This window comes from Lissotriton vulgaris, chromosome 5 (assembly GCF_964263255.1).
Source record: "Lissotriton vulgaris chromosome 5, aLisVul1.2, whole genome shotgun sequence".
NCBI classification, from domain to species: domain Eukaryota; kingdom Metazoa; phylum Chordata; class Amphibia; order Caudata; family Salamandridae; genus Lissotriton; species Lissotriton vulgaris.
This window is the reverse complement of record NC_141693.1, coordinates 1,852,603,024-1,852,617,529: the sequence shown is the minus strand read 5'-3', so window position 1 is coordinate 1,852,617,529 and position 14,506 is coordinate 1,852,603,024. Positions and strand designations below refer to the sequence as shown.

The window sequence follows — 14,506 nt, the reverse complement described above, 5'->3', positions numbered from 1 at the left end:
CCAGTGTGCTAAAGTAGCAGAGCTTCTCCAAAAGTCCAGTGGAACCTGCTCTAGTCAGTACTATCGGATATCGGGTCAGCTTGCCAGGTTAAAGGTATGGCCAGCTTGAAAGGTCAAGATAATGGAGATTCCCAGTCCCTGGGAGGCCTGCAGTGTCCCTGTCCCTGAGTGGGGGTTGTGCAGTTCGATTTTCAGTCAGTTCTTGGTAGAGAGGCCACAGGATGTGGAATAGATCTAACAGGTCTGGCAGTTTGAGCAGGAGTTGGCTGTCCAAGAACAGGAATGGCCTTATTATCTATATGGAAACAGTGTGTTGTGCTGCATGCAGTAGGCCCTCTGAAAGATTCAATTCATTCTGCACAGTCTTCAAACACAATACATTTAAGCCCAAGCACACAACACACTACATTTAAGCAAGGGAAGTGAAGCACACCAGATATGGGAGACTATAGGGACAGAGGTATCGAGACGTGTGGCCACAGCCTTGCCATGTAACTGATCTGAGAGAGCAGTAGCTATCCTACATTACGGGTCAGGGCACTGGCTGAGTCCACCCATGGCCAGATGAGCTGTGCTCTGCACTGATAGGCCAAACATCTCTGGAGATTGTTGATGGCTCGTGAGCTCCAGCCCATGGATGACATTGCTCATAAAACCAATGTTAATTCAATCGCAGTTCCTCAGTGTGCGCATTTTGAGTCATATTTTGCTGTTGTATTTAAAGCGATACCCTTTGGTATTGCGTTGTATTTAAAGAGCAACTAGTTAAGGATATATTCCTGACTAGACTGTGACCTTTAATATCTGAGTTTCCAAATCTCTTCAGCTGCTAGAGTAAGCCTTGACAAATCAGCCACATTGCACTTAAGACATAAACAAAAGAGATGTGTAGTAGTACTCAAGGTCCTGGAACACTAGTTGTAAACAAGAATTACTCATCAGACAACAGAACCCTTACCACTGACCCTTCCCAGTACCAGGATAGAACGCCTCGAGTTAGGACAGATTGAGTGAGACACTCCCCATGATGTTTGCAACTGCAGGAGCTTCTCTTACTAGATGAGAATAAAAAACTGTAGCAGTCTTTCCTATGCCTGTCACTAACACAGACTGCAAGCCCCCTGCTTTCCAACTACCTGACAACAGCTCAGAGTGGTGGAACCTCTCTTACTTCATGGCTCTAACATAGATTGCTGACACTAGCACTATTACTTATCCCAAGCCGAGATCCTATTAGTATGTGACATTAGTACGAATTGGTGAGCCACTTGCCCTTATATTAGCATACTGAGGAAAAATGGTATCCTGGTAATCACTCTTTACACAAAGGGAGCTAGGAATCCCCACTGCTGCCCTGCATGAGGACAGATTGAGGGAGTCTGTTGTAGCAAATGACACTAGCAGAGAATAAAGGAGCTTCTCTTTCTGTCTCCCACTATCCCAGGCGAGAAATTGACAACAAGGCACAATGTATTACCTCAACCTTCTCTTAGTGCTTCACACTAGATGGACTAGGGGGCGTATCTCTTACAACATGATACAAATACAAAAACAGGGGGTCCGTTTTCGGTCCAATGCTGAAAACAAGGCCAGGAGAGACACATTCTGTTTCTGGGAAGGGAAGTGAAATCCTGGGTTGTGTTACCTGTCTTGACCAATCATCTCTTTCTTTCAGATGACACAAAACTGAGCCGGTACTCAGACGATAGTGAGTAGACATTCCTAGGCTCACATTTTTTGTACTGAGCATGGGTTCATAACATCCTTCTTACACATACACATCCAACATAGTCCTCCATGCTCACCATACCACCACAAGAAACCATCTCGACTTTTGCATTTTGCTCATTACTTTCGACTCTTTCCATGAGTTTTTGTGTCACTTCATTCAGCCTCATCAATAAAACTTCCATTGCTCTGTCTAGGTTTGATCAGTCAGTTTTTTGTCAGACTGTAGGCTTCCTGGTACGTTAGTGTACACTATTAGTCCACGTTTGTTAGTGTTTACTACTAGCCCACTACAACATGACATACAGCCATGTCATTCACTTCCACAGAATACCATAATACGTTGAACAGAGTTCTGTCTTTGTGTACCCGTGAGGATCAGGATCAGAGAACCCTCAAAAAAAATTATAGCTCTTTCCCAAGATAAGAGCGAGCTGCAGTAAGAAACAGACTGCACACTCCCTCTATTTTACAAAGGTGTGGAGCTCTGTTTGTGACCACTTGGCAAATTTAGCATCAACACACGGGAACCTTCACCCTGGCACCACGACATGTAGAGAATCTTCTGCAAGGTAGGTTAGTTGGGTTTCAGAGGCAGATCTGTATAGTGTCCAAGAAAGGCCTGTCACTGAAAGTACTTTCACAGACTGGACGAAATTCACAAATGCAACTTCTCCCGGTAGTTCTGAATGGGACTACTGGAGATTGGATCTGAGAAACGCTGGACTGGTAGAAAAATTGCTTGGTTTGGATAACACTGGATGAATTGAAGACCATCGATTTTGATAGGAAGGAAATTGAATATATTAAAGCTAGCTACCTTTGCAGTGACTATTATTATTCTTAGTCTATAAGCTCCTTCCTAGTACCAACGTAGTGGGTTCCCTTCCACTTAGTGCTAAGTATACACAACTCCCTATCCTTCCCATGACTTTCAGATGAAGATCTGTTCTTGCCAATTCCTTTTTTCGGACAAAAACAAAATTGCAGTTTGGGATGGCTAATGGGTGGGCAGGAAGTCGATAATGAGAAAGAGCGAATGGAGTAAGAGTAACAGACACCATAACGTTAACATTTAACACTTACATGCTATTTTCCATTTCCAACCTCGCAGGCGGATCCCACTACAATTAAGAATGAAGAAGGTAGGAGGAAAAGATAGGCTTCAAGTTGCTAATATTAATGCAAACAGGTTGCACAGAACTTTCTGGCCAAATCTATCATCACTTTAGGAGAAAATCTCCAAAATGCAATACTGGTAGAATACAGGCAGGGTAGCCCACCTAGCCTTGAAGTATACACATGACAGAATTCTAATGAAGCTGCCTTAACCATGGTGAACTGTGTGGATACCAGATGGATGTTTGGCAGCATGCAATGTGTAGCGATGGATGATGTAGTATATAATCCGTATGGCAATGGTGACCACATTCCTGGCTAACAAAACGAGCTCTGGATGCAAGAAAAAGGAATTTCAAGTTAAGTAGTGTTCCCTTTGACCATAAAGTATGATGACATGAAAAGAATGTCAAGAGGGCAATCTTTTTAATTCAAATGGAATTCGAATGGAATTCTAAACGAACATTTACAGCAAAGGGCTTAATTATTTATGTACCTGGCCAATATTACAGCCAGAAAAGGGCCATAGGAGGCACAGTCTTCCAAGCAACTGGGGCTTATAGGTGAAACAGTCTTCCCAAAGACCTCAGAAATGCTGATGGTCCCACTTAATTCAAGAAGAGCCTGAAAACACACTTCTTTTAATTTCTTGGCCAGGAAATTCGGATATGCCAGGGCCCAGATACCTCTGGCTTAGGTGAGCCTTACAGATGCTCCTAATTTGACTCAAATTGAAAAATAATGTAACATAAAGCCAAAGGCTCAAATGTTGTATGCATAAATCTAGCCAGAACTAAGTTGTTGTCCCAAGAAACCACCAGGTGCTTGATTAGAGAAAACATATATATATATCAGGTTTTTCTGGTGGATTTTGATCACCTCAATGGTTGTATAGGAGGCTACTAGATCAGTTTTACAGATGTGAATTCAGTCAAATGAAGAGAAAAAGAATAAACGTCATCCACAAAGTAAGTGGGCGAAATATTGTTTTTTCTTTCTTTCAAAGTTCAATGGCAGGATTTTATGTATTTGCGCTTCACTCTGTTTGAGGACGTCTGCCACGTGTCATGACACCCAGATTCTGTCCAGCCAGGTCAAGGCAGGCAAATGGTAGATCTTTAGGAACACTGCACCCATAATAAATGGCACTAGGTAAGTGTGCAGCATTTACCTTCAGTCTACTGCAGGGAGTCTCTTTTTAGGTACAGGCATATGTGGTTGCCTCAAAGGTAAATGGAAAAGGCTTGAGAACCAAACCTTTCAAGTCACTAGGATGATCGCAGACAGTACCCTGGTGTCTCTGATCTTATGCAGGATGCTACAGTATACACTGGAGCTGGAGGATTTAATATATGAACGCCCCATCAATCTAACATCAGGTCTTCCCCAAGGACCCAAGCCCCCTGTCCATCCAGAAGGTGAAGTAGTTATATGCAGAATTCAGGTACGTTGCAAATATGTCTGTGGCTGGTGGAGCGCGTACTTCGCAAATAAATGCAAGGACCTTCCAGTGAATCTCCCAATCACATGAAGGTGCTGGCGATTATCTAACTGGTACTGCTTGAGTGGCACTCAGTAATCTGGCAGAGACCATTTTGAATATGTTTTTGCAGGACCTTGTGGGATGAAAGATCTAAGGTTCTTCCAATCAGAGGGTAGGTTGAATATTTTTTTAATGGGCTTCTCACTGCAGGTTAGAAAACTTACACATGAACTGTCCAGGGTTCATGTTCTGTAGTGTAGTTCCTAAATTCCCAATAGGCTCTGCGCATTGGAATATTATATCCTATAGATGTGACGTAGGACTTAGGTCGACCAGGTCTCTATCGAATATATTAGACTTAATTGTGAGTGCCAGCTAGCTCAGAGGTCACTAGAAACTTTCTCGAATACACAAGAAGGGATTCGTGTCTGACAACCGCATAAACATGACAACTTTGTTTCCCCAAGATAAAACTGATCTTCAGAGTCGTGGAAACAATAGATAGATATTTTACTCAGTCAATCGTGCATGCTTCGTTTCATCAGAGGTTTAGAGAAATAGAGAGACGGGCGTTTTCAATAAAAGTATTTATTGAACAGTCTTCTTTCTCATGCAAAAGAAATACACTGCTACAATCGTAATACTGGCTGTAAAGTATAATGCGTACAGCAAGAAGAGTATTATAAAATAATACTGTAAAAGCATGGTATGGTTTCTAAACCATAGAATACATACATAAATAACAAAGACTAAAAGTACTCAACTGGTGCTTCTAAAATACGCCTACCCCTATGTACCTAACCTAAGTCTTGTACGAGGGAAGAAATAATGGGTTTAGTTTCTTTGCCAAGAATCTATCCAAGATTTCTCTTAGGGTCTATTCATCTCCATACCTTGGTTTAGAATGAAGGAGGTCTGGTATCTCTGTCTCGGGACTCAATTTCCCAACACCCTGCAAGTGGAGCTTGGAAACACTGGAGTTGGATTCTCAGTGAGAGAAAGGCAGCCTCTTTGTCAGAGGGTCAGCTGGAGGGTTGGCTTCCTTTGGCACTTGCTGTAGCGAGCTGCGTCGGGCAAGTAGATAGTCGAACTGCTCCAAACCACCGTGTGTTAGCTAGGGCAAGTGTGGGCATATTTATACCTTGAAGGTGCCTGGTTTGACGTAAAGTCAGACATAATAATGTCACCAAAGATCCCCAAGGGAATGGTAGTTCTTTGAAAACTTCATGATTTCTAGGACAAATCAATATTCAAGAAAGGGGATGTCCCTGACTGCTGAGTTTTCCAAGAAATCGTTGTGGCTTTTTGGAACTAGTGGAAGTAGCCATGCCTGTATTTGGACTGGATGGGTTATGTCTAAATATGGTTATGATCTCTATGCCTATATAAGGGTAATGTGAATTATACCTATATAAGGGCATGAATCGGGAAAATTACACTAGGGTCCAAAAACGCTATACAACAGTTCTAGGCAACAATATATTGAGGTCTAGGAACATCAGCAGTTTCTGCTCAGTCACCTCCTTTGCTGATATTATTTTAACATGAACATGTATTCTTCCTTGGCATAGTCTGGGAGTTAGAGACCACAAGATTGGTATATTTTCTTCACAGATGTCTCAAAACATTTGGCCTCATTTTCAATAATGATGCCTTCAGGGAAGTGGCTTTCACATTACAAACTGACACTTTTCCACAGACTGTAAGATTGCTAGCTCAGAAAAAGACATTTTCCAGGGACCTTCAGCCTACTTTAGTACAGGGCTCAATGGGCAGTGTGGGCGTTGGTGGGAAAGCCAAGGCTGCCACCCAAGTCAATGTCCTCAGTCTACGGTAGCAGTGTCAGAACTTCAATGGACTGTGGCTCCAAAGCACTACACATGACCAGACCATAGCGCCTCGTCAAATACTAATCTTTATGTTCTCCAGGTCAATGTCCAGATCCTCCAAGCACATACATGAGGCTCTGCTTGAAGAACGGTGATAGGCAAGACAAATGGACACAGGGAGAGAGTCTTGGCCTTGTCCTTGTGGACGGGGAGCTGAGCTGGGTTTGGAGTCAGTTGGATTAGGGGTGAATGAGTTGAGACAGAATGTAGTTCACATTCAGAACATCCAAGAAGGAGTCTGAGCTAAAGCTAGAGGACAATATGGAGGCAAAGCCTACACTTGATCCGGTTGGAGTTCAGAGGTTGGACAAAGAATGATCCAACAGTTAATGATCTAGGTAGACTAACCTGTCATGGAGTCCAATTTCTCTGAAAGGGGATCAGAAAGAAAAGAATGCATGAGATAGACAACCAATACTGGCAAACTCCCAATAGCTGAAGCCCTTTCTTTGCGTAAAGGAGACCCTAGTGAAGTAAATCTCCTTTAATTTCTAGATTAGCATGTAGTATGCCAGGGTGACATACTCCAGTGCCCCAAATGCCTCTGGTTTTCGGCAAGCTCCGAATAAAGCTGGTGTTGTTGGCTGGCTTGAGAAGTGGATACAGCAAACCAAGAGCTTCTTATGCTCATACCTCTTTTTATGCCTCCTGCATTTTAGGAAGATTGGTGATGTACCTGAAAACTGGGGAAGGCCTGTTTCTGTTCTTTTTCTAGTGGTAAGGCTGTGCACTACCACCAGAGGGCGGGAACCTTACACATACACATGTATGGAGGAGTCTGCAGCTGAACCTGCCTTATCAGCTTAAAACTGTAACCGAGACTTACCACAAATGCAGCTGAGCGCCACTCTCCACTCCAAGTATCCAGAGTCATTGGAGTGTAAGGAGACCAGGTGACTTGTTCCGCATCCGAAGTCGTTAAACGTACTGGTGCAACACGCATTTAATATGGATCTCACATAATAATATCCTTTACTTGTGGTACTTTAAGGACTCTGTTCAACAGATCCATGAACATTTGCCAGAATGCAAATTAGAGAGCATACTGCCCTGTTGCCTCACTTTGTTATAGACTCTCCTATATGTAACAAGGACAACACGATGCCTGGATTTATTAATGTTAGTGACAGAATAAAGTGACTTCTCGAGCAAAGTAAATCTACCTACTCTTCATCTGTTTGGAGGTCCTAAATATGTTGTGTCTGTAGAGGGTAGTATCCAACTGCATCACTCAGCTGCTGTTGCCTTCCGCTCTTGGCTTTGCCACAGCAGATAGAGGGAAATGATACATCTACCATGTGCAACACTCACCAAGCCCTTTCCATTTGTGCTGCCCATACAAATGGCTGCATTCCACTCATACAGTGGTGGCCTCCAGGTTAAATACGGCACTCAAAAGGTGTGGTCACAGAAGCTAACTCCCATCCACCTGTTCCTGTCTCTGTTGCTGCTCACGCTGGATGGCTGCAGTGTCAGGGCTGCGATTTATCACTGATGATGCACATTTCTCTTTATCTGATGACAGCATTGATTTTAAGATACAGTACGCAGTTATCAGAAGAAGACATCTGCCTAAACATGTGTGCAGAGTACAGGGTGCCTTTCAGCACCAGAAACCATTTGTAGGGAAAGGTGCAAGAGAGGGGGGTGAACGTGGCTTGCTTTTAGGGCAATCTTGAATGGATTCCATGTTTAAATCAAGGATCTGTAGAGTGAGGGCAGAGAAAATATAAAGCATCAGAAAGAGGACATGTGTGCACAGGGGGTTTTCTCACCATCAGAAACATGCTAAAAATACATACTAAAATTGTTGTTTCATAACCAAAAAACTGGAAGATATTCTAAAAAATGTATACTAAAATTATTTTACGATCAACAAAAAGACATCCACAGCTCAGCACCCCCTTGCTATCAAGCTAGTATACACTAACACTACACAAGCAGTGCATGCATACCTGATATTTCGGTTATCCCCAATATATGGGCTGACAACTTGACGTCACTGGAACCAAGTGTTTTAAAGGGTGGAAGGATTGTAGATTTGTGTGGATCGGGCGGAGTAGAGATTTGCGTGGCCTGTGTACATTAGAGATCCTATTTGTTTGCACATTTATATTCAACATTAGGGTGTTGGAAAGACCCCCAAATTGTAAGCCAAACCCTAAAGGATTCTGTAGTATACTGCGAGCTATGAGGAAGGAGTTCTTTACACTCCACTGCAGCAGGCCCATTTCCCCCACAAAAGGGGTAGATGCACCATAGGTATTCTGCTGTGTCGTTTCACAAGGCTTAGAAACATTACCAGTAAAGCAGGTGCCTTGTGTAGTGGACGATATGTAGTTGATGGCTGAACATCAACTCAACGATTATATTCTAAGAAATATAATGGACCATCACAGCATACAATGAGTGCAAGTGTTGTTGATGGAAAACATTTAATTAAAAAGCGATTTTCTAGCCAAAGTAATTCTGCTGGTCAGCACTTTGCCAAACTCATGCTTCTGACATGGGATGTGCACTTTAACAGGCAAATCTGTCTTCAGTCTACCCCTTCCTTAGAATGGTTTCTCAAGCCTTCTTCACTACTTCACTCTTCAGTCTGAGCTTATGTGGAGGTTTTAGGGCCTGATTTAGACTTTGACAGACTGAGGTAAATCTCTCAGAATGGTGGAGTACTTTACTTCTGCCACACCAAGGGTACTCCGCCCTCCAAATTTAGAGATGTCTACTGGCTCAGCAGACATCTCTTAACATTGGCAGTAACCATGGTACCTGTAAATGTGTGTAAAAATTTGATGGATGGCTCCCATGCAGTGTTTTGTTTTTGAAAATGTGAAAACTAATAACCCCCACACCATGGGTGTTGTCTCCTATGGTATGGGGGTCATGTTGCTGTTTCACTGTTGGTTGGGAGCAGTGAAAACTGGCTAATCGATCACCCACTTTAAATTAGGTGAGTAGGTGATTGAATGGCCAACCTCCGATGGACCTTACGTTGCCTAGCCGTCTGAGGAATAGGTCAGAGACAGCGTAGCGGCTCTCACTGACCTACTTAAACTTCACCTGTCTGTAAATCAGGCAGGTTGAACTTCATTTTGGTGGAGAATCGCCAGTGAGATGGAGAACCCTTTCTGACAAACTCTAAATCAGCCCCTAAGTGTTGTCTCTGGTGCAGACTATGGTGCCACAATATTTTAAATTGAGGTCTAGTGCCCATTGCACCCATAACTCAACCATGAGCTCCTGAACTGTTTGAGTCCTATTCTCACCCTTCACCAGACTTGTTGTGTTTTGCAGGTATACTGAACAACATTCCTTTGTCCAGAGAAAGCCCTGTCCATATCGGGACTATTGTAGGAATTGTTCTGGCTGTTCTTCTCATAGCAGCGATAATCCTGACTGGAATATACATTAACAGCCACCCTACGTCCAATGCTGCTATGTTCTTCATTAAGGTGAGATGAAAAAGAACACCCCCATTTCTGAACCATCTCCATCCCAACCTCGTTCTTCCTATCCCTCGTTCACATTCTCTGCTTAAGTTCTTAGGATTCTAAAAGCATACTGTGAGTACTGTGATAGCTTAATATTACGTTAAGGAGAACACATTTATTAGTAATGTGGGTTTTTGCCAACTAAGTTGTGATCTCAGACCTCGTGTGCCTATCTGTGGCGTGATGTAATATTGATTTGTATAGCGCACTAATCACCCTAGAGGGCATCAAGGCGCTTGGGCAAGGTGTGTAGGTGTGTGGTCCCATGGTGCTTATATGAAGAGTCAGGTCTCAGGTTATTGAGGAACTCAATAAGTGAGGAGGAGGCTCTGATGTGTTGAGGGAGCTCATTTCATGTAATGGGGTTGATGTAGGAGAATAAGCAATCTCCAGTTTATATTTTTAGGGTACGGGAGGGTGTGCGAGTGAGTGTCTGGTGAGTTGGTGAAAGTGTATACGGCTGTTCAGGTATTCGGGTCTTGTGTTATGTATGGCTTTGTATGTGTGTGTGAGACATTTTAAACAGCTATGCTTATGAATAGGGAGCCAGTAAAGCTTCCTGAGGTGAAGGTTCCCTTCACAAAACCCCTAGAGTAAGACGATGGAGGTGTGCCACGGGTGGTCTAGTATGAATCTTGCGGCTGTATTCTGTATGGTGAGGAGTTTGTGTAGGAGTTGTTTGGGTATTCCAGCATAGTGAGTGTTGCCATAGTCCAGCTTGCTGACCATGGGTGCTTGCATGATGGTCAGTCTGGTGTTCTGAGGGAACCATTTGAAGATCATTCACAGCATGCATAGGATATGGAAGCAGAAAGGCAAACTGCATTGACCTGAGCCGTCATGTTGAGCTTATCATCTAAGATGATCCTTAGATTTCTTGCATGGTCTGTGGGTGCGGGTGTGGGTCCCAGCTCCAATGGCCACCAGGTGTAATCCCATGGGGAGGACCTGCTGCTTGAATGTGAATGTACCTTGAAAAAATGAAAGACAAAAGGTGTTTGGCAAAATAGGAACCATTGGTTTAATTAAAAGCAGCGGCTGGGAGAAAAGGCAACAAAGCCGGGTCCTGAAGACTGTCTCTAAGCACATTGGTTTTGACCGTCATTTTATACATTTCTCCAAGTGCAATAAAACAATTTGTATATTCTTTTAGGACAGGAATCTGGGCCTAGTCACAGGCCGTAAATCTGGTAATTTGATAAGAAGCGCAGGTGGGTCCAGACCCTGTGTGGACACAATGCAGAGCTAGTGGGTATGTGTCCAGATGTACAACATGGGGAGCGTGTGATCACTGCGTGTAGTGTGCATGCTGTGTTCCGATTGGCTGAGTGTTCCTACCTAAGTGTTGCATCTGACTTTATGGTGGTTTGAGAACACGTACCCTTTGGTAAACAATGTTTTATTGGGGCCAATCCCCTGAGAACATTGTGCTGTTGCTGCCTTTCTGTGGGGGTTTTTCCTATTCGCTCGGTAGTCTAAGGGTTAGGAGTTCCCCCCACCTCTAAACTGTCAATCAGTTGCTTCAGTCCTTTGACGCATGGCCTGCCTGATCACATATTTCTGACTCCGGTTGAGGGGAACGTCACATCGGGTGATTTCAACAATGGAGATGTATCAGGATTGGCTGTAGCTCAAGAATAGTAAAATAGCCACTAACCTCTTCCAGACGCCAAGCGGAGACGATGTGTGATGTTAGCCCCCCTAGTCCCCTGAAACACGAACCCCCACAGAGGCTAGATAAATACCTCTGCGTGAATCCGTGCCCCCAGGGAAAAAAGGGAAAGGGAAAAAATAATAAAGTAGCTGTGGCTTCGGTGTATCACTCGTGGTCCTGGCCAGCCGTCAGCGCAGACCCCAAAAGATGTGCACACTACAGGAGGACGACAAAGAATGTGTGTCAATAATGCATAGAGAATAACTAGACTGACATATTTTCTATGCTCAGCTCCCTACTCACCCTGAGCCCACAGGCTGTCTCTGTAATAACACTCTCTGCTTTATATAAGTATTCAGGAGCAGAATGAGTCCACGGAATGCAATCCCTTCAGAAACATAACCCTTCTAATGATTTCCAACCATTAACAGTCCTTAATCTGCGCATGAAGCTAACAGCACTTTTTTCTTCTTCAATGGTATTTCTTCATACCACACTAAGCAAATCTCGGCGTTGCTGAAGCTTTTTTCTGACACGAACTTCGTCTTTATCAGGTACAGTCTGATGAAGATAAACAAAAAGGCCAGCCACGGGGAAAAACAGTCTTTCCTTTTTCTGCACAGAACTTGTCACTAGGAAAGCTTTAGAACAGAAGGCGTCTTTACTTCAGGCGCGCCTCTAAAATAAACACTTTCACAGATATCTCGCATGTCCTTTTTAAACGCGCCTATGCGTTAAAAGTACAGCGGCTACTCGGGGGCTTTTTCAAAGTGAATAAATATTCACACAAGATAATTATCCTCGTGAGGCTTCCTCTGACAAGAATACCTGACCAAAAACAGAGTCTTTTCCGCAGTCCTTCAGGAAACAAAGTTCTATGAATTCATACACTGAAATACAGCTGTTCTTCTTTCCTCAATATAGTTCTTCAAATACTCCGTTTCCTTTTCTGTCAGAGCATAAACTCTGCTGCACGGAATGTCAGCCCCGGCCTCCAGTTCTATCCGGCAGTCATATACCCGATGCGGAGGCAAATGAGTAGCCTTTTGTTTATCGAACACAGGAGCATATTCGCTGTACTCCTCAGGAAGGATGGTAGCACAACAATACTCTGTCCATCACCACCCCCTTTTCTGAATCATTTTGTCCACCATAAGGGTGGAAGGGTATACTCAGATGTGAGTCCCTTGCTCACTGCACCATCAGGATTCAAGCAAGCCAGGCCGAAGACGGCTGAAATGCCAGAAACCGGTCCCCGGAAGCTTGTTTCCTTCCCAGTATAAGAATTGGCTTGGTAGTTTGGTTTGCCCTGTTCCCATGATGCACTGGGCCAGGGACAGACTAATTTGCCTATAGCCAGGTTCTGAGCTGGGATGGTGCAGTGAGCTAAAAAATGGTGATGGATCAAGCCCTGATCTTTGGACTGGGTAGGAGTGTTCTGCCTAATTCAGATACTCTGTCCATCACCACCCCCTTTTCTGAATCATTTTGTCCACCATAAGCGTGGAAGGGTATACTCAGATGTGAGTCCCTTGCTCACTGCACCATCAGGATTCAAGCAAGCCAGGCCGAAGACGGCTGAAATGCCAGAAACCGGTCCCCGGAAGCTTGTTTCCGTCCCAGTATAAGAATTGGCTTGGTAGTTTGGTTTGCCCTGTTCCCATGATGCACTGGGCCAGGGACAGACTAATTTGCCTATAGCCAGGTTCTGAGCTGGGATGGTGCAGTGAGCTAAAAAACGGTGATGGATCAAGCCCTGATCTTTGGACTGGGTAGGAGTGTTCTGCTTAATTCAGATACTCTGTCCATCACCACCCCCTTTTCTGAATCATTTTGTCCACCATAAGCGTGGAAGGGTATACTCAGATGTGAGTCCCATGCTCACTGCACCATCAGGATTCAAGCAAGCCAGGCCGAAGACGGTTGAAATGCCAGAAACCAGTCCCCGGAAGCTTGTTTCCTTCCCAGTATAAGAATTGGCTTGGTAGTTTGGTTTGCCCTATTCCCATGATGCACTGGGCCAGGGACAGACTAATTTGCCTATAGCCAGGTTCTGAGCTGGGATGGTGCAGTGAGCTAAAAAACGGTGATGGATCAAGCCCTAATCTTTGTACTGGGCAGGAGTGTTCTGCTTAATTCAGATACTCTGTCCATCACCACCCCCTTTTCTGAATCATTTTGTCCACCATAAGGGTGGAAGGGTATACTCAGATGTGAGTCCTTTGCTCACTGCACCATCAGGATTCAAGCAAGCCAGGCCGAAGACGGCTGAAATGCCAGAAACCGGTCCCCGGAAGCTTGGTTCCTTCCCAGTATAAGAATTGGCTTGGTAGTTTGGTTTGCCCTGTGCCCATGATGCACTGGGCCAGGGACAGGCTAATTTGCCTATAGCCAGGTTCTGAGCTGGGATGGTGCAGTGAGCTAAAAAACGGTGATGGATCAAGCCCTGATCTTTGGACTGGGTAGGAGTGTTCTGCTTAATTCAGATACTCTGTCCATCACCACTCCCTTTTCTGAATCATTTTGTCCACCATAAGCGTGGAAGGGTATACTCAGATGTGAGTCCCTTGCTCACTGCACCATCAGGATTCAAGCAAGCCAGGCCGAAGACGGCTGAAATGCCAGAAACCGGTCCCCGGAAGCTTGTTTCCGTCCCAGTATAAGAATTGGCTTGGTAGTTTGGTTTGCCCTGTTCCCATGATGCACTGGGCCAGGGACAGACTAATTTGCCTATAGCCAGGTTCTGAGCTGGGATGGTGCAGTGAGCTAAAAAACGGTGATGGATCAAGCCCTGATCTTTGGACTGGGTAGGAGTGTTCTGCTTAATTCAGATACTCTGTCCATCACCACCCCCTTTTCTGAATCATTTTGTCCACCATAAGCGTGGAAGGGTATACTCAGATGTGAGTCCCATGCTCACTGCACCATCAGGATTCAAGCAAGCCAGGCCGAAGACGGTTGAAATGCCAGAAACCAGTCCCCGGTAGCTTGTTTCCTTCCCAGTATAAGAATTGGCTTGGTAGTTTGGTTTGCCCTATTCCCATGATGCACTGGGCCAGGGACAGACTAATTTGCCTATAGCCAGGTTCTGAGCTGGGATGGTGCAGTGAGCTAAAAAACGGTGATGGATCAAGCCCTG

General features: G+C 44.4%; 1 protein-coding gene across 1 annotated transcript in view; it reads left to right on the top strand.

The window, feature by feature from the left end:
* The window catches only part of PLXDC1 (plexin domain containing 1), a 393,515-nt gene that overhangs the window by 357,187 nt on the left and 21,822 nt on the right, over positions 1 to 14,506 (top strand). The window contains exon 12 of the mRNA XM_086924328.1: positions 9,517 to 9,674. Coding sequence (XP_086780454.1) covers positions 9,517 to 9,674 — 158 coding nt within the window. The remainder of the gene's footprint in view (positions 1 to 9,516; positions 9,675 to 14,506) is intronic.